Here is a 7,837-nt window from a genome sequence, read left to right as displayed (position 1 = left end):
CGACCCCGTTTGCCCCGCCCCACTGCGGGCCCGGGAGACTCTTAAAAGGACCCAGAAGGAGCAGAGACTCTGCCGATTTTCTTTCACCCAGAGGACTCTTGTCAACCCTTGGGATCTAAGAAACCTTCCCTGCCACCCAGACTAGACCGGTGTCTGCCCTGCGTGGCCACAAGGCCCTGCACTCTGCTCCTGGCCTGGTCACCCTTCACCAATGTCCGCACGGAGGCCCTGGGCTCCTAGGCGCCAGGGATGGGCCATCTGTCCCGGAGTCCCCTTGTCTGGTCTGGTTCTGCCCTGACGGTGCTCTGTGAATGAACTGAATCATCCAACCCAGGGCCCTCCTCAGCTTCACTTCCGCCCCGCCAGAGCCCCAACCCCCTCCAGGCTGGTGGTCCCTACAGCTCAGTCCCCCCCAGCGGAGCCCTGATCACACCCCCACCCCGTGCTAAGCTGTGGGGCTCCCAGACTGGCCAGACCCAGGCCCCAGGAGCTGCCAGCAGGTGGGCAAGGTGGGCGCCTGGTAGGTCACCCCAGGTGAGGGAGCAGGGCCTTGGCCGGGGCAGCCAGGAGACTGTTGTCCTGGGCGACCGGGCCCTGGGAGTCTTCCTGGGGTGGGAGCCGGTGCGATCAGGGGTGTGTTCTGGATTGGCAGCCACTGAGGCCCCCTGACTGCTCAAAGGGCGAGAACAGGGGGTGATGCCATGTCGTTTCTCGACTTCCTTCCCACAGGTCAGACAAGAGCAGTCTCTCCGAAGACTGCGGGCCAGGTGAGGAGCTGGAACCCACTGCATGTGTCCGGAGCGGTGGGTGCCTTGGGCAGGAAGCAGGCTCAGACTATGAGCCCGGTTCAGTTCAGTTCAGTCGCTCAGTCATGTCCGACTCTTTGCGACCCCATGGACTGCAGCACGCCAGGCTTCCCTGTCCATCACCAACTCCCGGAGTTTACTCAAACTCATGTCCGTCAAGTCAGTGATGCCATCCAGCCATCTCATCCTCTGTCGTCCCCTTCTCCTCCCCCCATCAGTCTTTCCCGGAGGACTAAGGAATTTCCTCTGCTCACCACTGTCCCCCCTTCCCAGCTGCAGAGCAGGCTGGGGGCCACGGAGGGGCACGTGGGATGTGGTGGCTTTGTGTAGGATTCTACCACTGCCTCCTCATCCTTGGCAATTCCAGTCTCAGTAGCCAGGTGTATATGCTGCATCTGCCTATAGATCAGACACCAGAGCTGACTTGACTTTCTCTGGCGCTACTAACGAGTCCCAGACAGGGGAGTGTTCAGGAGTGACCTACCTTACCGGGCCAAGTTCGTGCCCCCACATGACCGGATTCCTCATCTCCTCCTCGTTTCACAGGAACCTCTGGGGAGCTGGGTGGGCTGAGACCCATCAAAATCGAGCCAGAGGATCCAGATATCATCCAGGTCACCGTCCCAGGTAAGGGCTGATCCTGCCGCCCACACCTGAACCTTCAGAGATGGAGCAGCTCCCAAAACGGGGGCCCTGGGACCACTGCAACCAACACGTCCCCTCCTGGGCTGACCCACTCTGTCTCTCTAGCACCTGCCCTGGCCAAGAAGGTGTCTCCAGGCCACTGTTTCTCGGTCTGGTCTGACCGTGAAAGGGTGCAGCATTCTGGGTGCTTTCTGCAGCCATCCCTGCCCTCTGGGCTGGGAGTCAGGTCTCTGCTCCGACCTTCCTTAAGGTCCCCACAGCCATCACGTCTCTGGCCTGGATTCCCTGGGATTTGCGAGGCAGAGTGGGGAGAAGCAAAGGTCATCAGAGGGACTTCCCTGGTGGCCCAGTGGTTACAACTCCACACTGCCAGTGCAGGGGACACAGGTTCAATCCCTGGTCAGGAAACTATGGTCCTATATGCCACACAGCCAAAAAGTAAATAGAATGGAAAGAATTTTTAAAAAAAAAAGAAAATAGAGAAGGTCGTTGAAATAAGATTTGAGTTTGACTCCAGACCTGGATCCCTCTGGGCCTCAGTTTCCACGTCTGTGAAGTGGGGCATGTCCTTGGCCTCTGGAGGGTCAGTATGGGGTAAATCCAGGGCTCCGGGCCCCTTGGGCTCCCTCTGACCCCTGGCACAGCTACCCTCCCAGAGTCCAAGGGGAGGTTTCCTGTAGGGTCCTGCTCTAGGGGTGTGCAGGGCTGGGGGTCCCTGGGGACCACGGTAGGGTGGGACAGACAGAAGATGCTCTCACCATGTGGAGTTTTGCCTCCAGACCCTTCCCCAGCCTCTGAGGAAATGACAGACTCGATGCCTGGACATCTGCCCTCAGAAGATTCTGGTTACGGGATGGAGATGCTGACTGGTAAGAGACGGGCTGGGCTCCTCTGGTGGCTCACACAGTAAAGAATCCGCCTGCAGTGTGGGAGACCCAGATTCGATCCCTGGGTGGGGAAGATCCCCTGGAGAAGGGAATGGGAACCCACTCCGGTATTCTTGCCTGGGAAATCCCATGGACATTGGAGCCTGTCAGGCTATGGTCCATGGGGTCACAATGAATCAGACATGACTGAGCAACTAACAGGAACAGAAAAGAGATGGGCTGGAACCCCCCTCCCTGGGATTTTTCTGGGTATTGACTGCCCCCCTTAGAAGAAACTCAGTATATGCCTGACTCCCCCAGCCAGGCTAGGTTCCTTTCTGAAAACTTGAACTAGGCTCTGAGTTATATTCAGCTTGGTTACTCTGTCTTTCCCAGGAGCTCCCATGTGGATAAATTTGTTCATTTATTCAGTAGCTACTTATCGAGCACCTATTATGTACCAGGTCCCATGCAAAGTGCTGGAGACAGAGCAGTGAACCCAACAGACCGCAAAGCCCCCGCCCTTGTGCTGACATGCCAGTGCAGGAAGACAGACAGTAAGCAAAGCAATAGGAAAATAGGGAAATGCCCTGGCGGTCTAGTGTTTACGGGGCTTCCCTGGTGGCTCCAACAGTAAAGAGTCTGCCTGCAGTGTGGGAGACCCTGGTTCGATCCCTGGGTCAGGAAGATCCCTTGGAGGAGGGAATGGGAACCCACTCCCTTGCCTGGAGAATTCCGCGCATAGAGGAACCTGTCGGGCTGCAGGCCATGGGGTCGAGAAAAGTCGGACATGACTGAGCACGCACACTCACCCACTCTGACCGTGGGAGCTGAGAATAGATGCTAGAGGGCTAGAGAGAAAGACAGACACTTGTGATAATTTAGACAAGAGGAATGATTGGGCAGGTGGAGATTAGCAGGGGGAGGGTGGAGTTCTCCCCCTTTTGTTTTTCGGAAATGTTCAAAACCACAAAAAGTTGAGAATAATGTAATGAATCTCACACGCTCGGCTCCAACCATTATCAACAGATGTTATCATAGGTAATAAGGAATAAGAATTTGAACTTCCTTAGTGGTGCAGTGGTTAAAACTGCACACTTCCAATTGTGTAGGCTGTGGGTTCAATCCCTGGTCAGGGAACTAAGATCCCACGTGCCATGAGGTATAACCAAAATTTTTTTAATTAAAAAAAAAGAATTACACATAGTTAACATTTTTGAAAAGTAAGTCATTAGAAAGACAAATAGTAAATTATACGAGGTTTCCAGATATGGTGGAAAATTATATTAGTCCTTAAATGATTTGAGTTTGGAAAACTCTGTAACAAGGGCTGCTGGGCCAGGGCAGGAAACTTTAGGAAGAGGGCTGGAGTTTGTTACCCTTGCGTGTGATGTCAGGTGTGGGCTTGATGGGGGGATGGGGACTGGTGGGGTGGGGGTGGGGTGTTATTAAGGACACTGTGCAAAAGCATAGTAGGTGTATTTCAATGAACAGTGCAAAAAAAAGCTCATCATGTTCAGTGTGAGAAGCAAGTGCAAAAAGATATGGACAATATAGCATTTTTCCAAATTTGAAATGTAAAAATAGTATCGCTAATGTTTTATTAATGTTTTAAAAAATGATGTGCAAATATGACATGCTCACATACATTCATTCCGGCTGGTGGGTCCATGAGGGTTGGTTACCATGCTCTGTATGCCTTGCTGCACTTTTTAATTTTCCCCTACCAAAAATAAACAAATGACTAGAAAAATAAATAAGAAGGCTTCCTACGGGCCCAGATGGGTGGTGACAGAATAAAGGCAGAGCGTCTCTGCTGCTCGTCTGCTTCTGTCTTCCCTGTCAGGAAAAACGGGCTGGAAAACAGGAGAGTGACCTGGACCTGGGAGTCCAGAGCAGGAGGAGGTATCGAGGGTCCCCAGGTCTGCTGTGGGTGAATGGGTCTCCAGGTAATACCTGCGATCCGCTGTCTATAGGATGTGAGAAGTCACGGCGGACAAAGATGAGCTGACGACAGACTTGGAGATGAGGTTTTGCCCAAAGCAAAGACAGGTGGACTATGCCTCAGTCCCAGGCACAGTTCTGGGACGGATGTCTACATGGGCGACCGTGAGCCCTCAGAAAGGACGCCGTGTGGGGTCAGCCACAGGAGTGGGTCGACTCATTATGCCATCAACATTTCCAACTGACCCTGGGCTGGCTGGAGAAGCTCCTTATGACTTTTATAAACAAAAGGGTTTCGACTCTAAACACAGTTTTAAGTAGTGTTTTCAGTTTAAATGAAAGGTAGTTGAGGACTTCCCTGACAGTTCAGTAGTTAAGACTCCCCACTCCCAATGCAAGGGGCACGGGGTTTGACCCCTGATTGGGGAACTGAGATCCCACATGCTACTCAGCACTGCCAAGAAAAAAGAAAAAAGTTATTTGAATTTCAAGCAAGAAAAGGGGGCTTTAGGGGGATCCCAGCCTCCACTGGGGGAAGAGTGTCCTGGAGGGCTCGGTCCCTCCTTGAACATGTATTGGTGAGACCTTAGGCAGCAAGATTATGCAGATTGCAGATCCCTGGGGAGGAATGGTCCATCCGTCCAAGAAGGATGTTCCCCATGGCCTTGACAGACTGGAACACTGCGCTGAAACGCACAGGAGAAAGTCACAACCCCAGGATGTGTGTTGTGGGTTGCGTTCGCTGGGGACCAGTCTCTGAGATGGAGCCTAGCGTGTGGGGTGTTTTTTAGGGGCTGCCCTGGGGATCAGCACCTGGGTAAGGCTGGGGACAGAAGCAGGGGAGGGGACAAGGGAGAAGACAGGAAGCGGGGAGCTGTGTGTGTGGAGCTGGGGGCTGGGCTGTTGATCCACCTGGTCACCCTCCATCACTGTTTCCAGGAATTGATGTCATCTTGGAACTGCCTGTCTAGGCGGAGTCAGGTGGGCCCAGCATCCACTGCCCACAACGTACCTGTTTCCCTGACGAAAGTTTAGTCCTAAAGCTCTGGCCCTTTTAAAATCAGGGGCTGAGCAGAGATGAAACCTTCCAGAACCTTCGGGGTTGAGCCCCAAGGCTCCAGCTCGTCTGGTGATCTGAAAAGCAGGCTCCCTTTTTCCCGCACCAAGAGAGTGGGGCCTTGACCACGTCATGGGAGCTCTCCCTGTCACGGGAGTCCCTGCGTCCCTTCTCATCGAGCATCCTCTCTACCAGCTGGCCGAGAGCAGACCCGGGCTCCACCTGCTCCACCCCTCCTCCTCGGCCCAGCCTTGTGGGCTGAAAAGGGGCCGTCCAAGGGTTGGCTGCACGTGGGACAGCACCTGGCAACACAGGGCAAGCTTCCTAAGCCGCGGTTCCCTTCCGGTTGTTTCAAGCGTTGAAAATCCCTGTGCCTTCCTCCAGTGCTGGCACCAAAGAGTCGCTGCTGATGGAGGTCCCGCCCCGGCACCCGACTCCTGTCTGCACTTGTATCTCATCTTGCTGCCAAAATCTGTCGTTCTCTTGAGTTTGCAGCCATCCTTCCCACAGGCACAGCTCCCCTCTCCCTGCCTGTGTCCCTCTCCTTCCTGGACACTTGGATCCGACCCACGTATTCCTCTCCCCGGTGCCCCCCAAGGCCAGTCTCCCCCATCCCGCTTACAGCCTAAGCCCTAACCTCCCGTGTTTTTCCCTGTGCCTTGTCTTTGCTGCCAGTTGGACCCACATCTGGGGACAAGGTTGAGTCCTTGCCAGAGCCAAGTCACCTTGTCAGAGGCCCCGGAACCTTATGACCTTAGATAGGTTCACATCCCCATCCCCTTATCCGTCTCCATTTTTAAGATTTTTTTTTATTTGTATACAGATCATTTTAAAACTTTATTGAACTTGTTATAATATTGCTACTGTTTTATGTTTTGGATTTTTGGCCATGAGCCGTGTGGGCGTGCTGATCCAGGATCGAACCCACAACCCCTGCATTGGAAGGCAAAGTCTTAACCACTGGACCCCCAGGGAAGTCCTGTGCCTCTGTCTGTCTTTATGGCGTCACTGCCATCTGACATCACGTGCTGTGTCTGGCGTCACGCCAGGAGGACAGGCGTTGTCTTGTTGCTGCGTTTCCTCTGTTCCTGGAGCAGAGCCTGGAGACAGTGGAAGGAAGGATGGGGTGGCGTGGGGCTGGTCTCCAGGCCACGCATCCCAAAGGTGTCCGGTCTCGAAAGCTCACGTGGAGGCGAGGGTGGGTGCTTGTACAAAACTGGGGTCCCTGATCCCGTCTCGGGGTCACTGTGCCGTGCTCCGGACTCGGCCTGCACTCCCTGCCTGTCCGACCTCACTTTGGAGGTGCAGAGATGGTGAATGTGGCTGCATGGCTCCCTCTTCTCTTTCAGACAAAGGCGCCGGCGAGGACCCTCGGCCCGAGGAAAGGCCAGTGGAGGGTGAGGCACTGTCCGCTTCCCACTTCTCTCTCCCTCCCTACCCAGGCCTCCGCCCCTCCCGTGTCCCACAACTCCCTTTTGTCTCTCTCCAGACACTGGGTTTGGGAGTGGGTGTCCTATAGGCTACTTGAATTGGGAGGAGGTTTATAGACCTGTTTTCTAGAACTAGGAGGTATGTGGTCAGAGGTAGGAGCAGCTGTTCCTGGTAAGAGAAATTGTAAGACTTTCTTATTTTGTTTTATATACACCCTACTTCTTTCCAGAAAACTTTTAAGGCTGAGGTCTGAGCTTAGTCTTCCTGAACAAGTCGAACTGAGGCCTGAAAGCACAAAATTGGCTTTGGGTCCAGTAGACATGTTCAGTCTCAGGAACATGGCTCATTCCCAGCTTGCAAAGAGTGGGAGTAGGACAGGCAGGGAGGTCAAGGTGAGGATGGGGCTGTGTCTGCCCCTGGAATGGAATGAGTGGGTGTCAGAGGAGGGGAGTGTCTCTTTCCCAATCCCAAAATGGGGAGTGTAACTCTGAAATTTTAACAGATGTCTACTGCCATCTGGTGGCAGCACACTCAATTTGCAGGCTTAGTATACACACACTAGTTAAGTCACTGTGCTTGACTAGACTTTCCCGGTGGCTCAGTGGTAAAGAATCCACCTGCCAATGCAGGAGATGCAGGTTCAATCCCTGGGTCAGGAAGGTCCCCTGGAGAGGAAATGGCAACCCACTTCAGTATTCTTGCCTGAAACATCCCATGGACAGAGGAACCTGGTGGGCTACAGCCCAGGGGGTTACAAAGAGTTGGACATGACTGAGCACACATACATACATACATACATAAGTCACTGTGCTGGTCGAGAGTGACATTCACATAGAAAGTCCCATGGTCATCCTTAGGCCTCAGAACCTTCCATTCAGGCCTGGTGATGCCCTAGACCCAATTTCGCAAGCAGGAACTGTGGACCTGTCTGCAGAGAGGCCACTTCTGAGGAAAGAGGTTATCTGCCATCACCACCCTTCCCCTTTCCAAGGTCTCAGTGTAGGGCATCCTTGGTGGCAGCAGAGCTGGGACACGAGCTGAGAAGCAGGGTCCTGCTGCCTCTGGGGAGGCTCAGCAAACTGCCCTTT

At 53.8% G+C, this 7,837-nt stretch overlaps 1 protein-coding gene across 1 annotated transcript in view; it reads left to right on the top strand.

The window, feature by feature from the left end:
- The window catches only part of GTF2IRD1 (GTF2I repeat domain containing 1), an 80,738-nt gene that overhangs the window by 29,532 nt on the left and 43,369 nt on the right, over positions 1 to 7,837 (top strand). The window contains 6 exon segments of the mRNA XM_010854280.1: positions 686 to 767; positions 1,353 to 1,433; positions 2,231 to 2,320; positions 6,668 to 6,715; positions 7,252 to 7,253; positions 7,589 to 7,595. Of these exon segments, the coding sequence (XP_010852582.1) occupies positions 686 to 767; positions 1,353 to 1,433; positions 2,231 to 2,320; positions 6,668 to 6,715; positions 7,252 to 7,253; positions 7,589 to 7,595 (310 nt within the window).

This window comes from Bison bison, unplaced genomic scaffold (assembly GCF_000754665.1).
Source record: "Bison bison bison isolate TAMUID 2011002044 unplaced genomic scaffold, Bison_UMD1.0 scf7180017864340, whole genome shotgun sequence".
NCBI lineage: Eukaryota > Metazoa > Chordata > Mammalia > Artiodactyla > Bovidae > Bison > Bison bison.
Note: the sequence above shows the minus strand (reverse complement) of the source record. Positions and strands in the feature narration are given on the sequence as shown.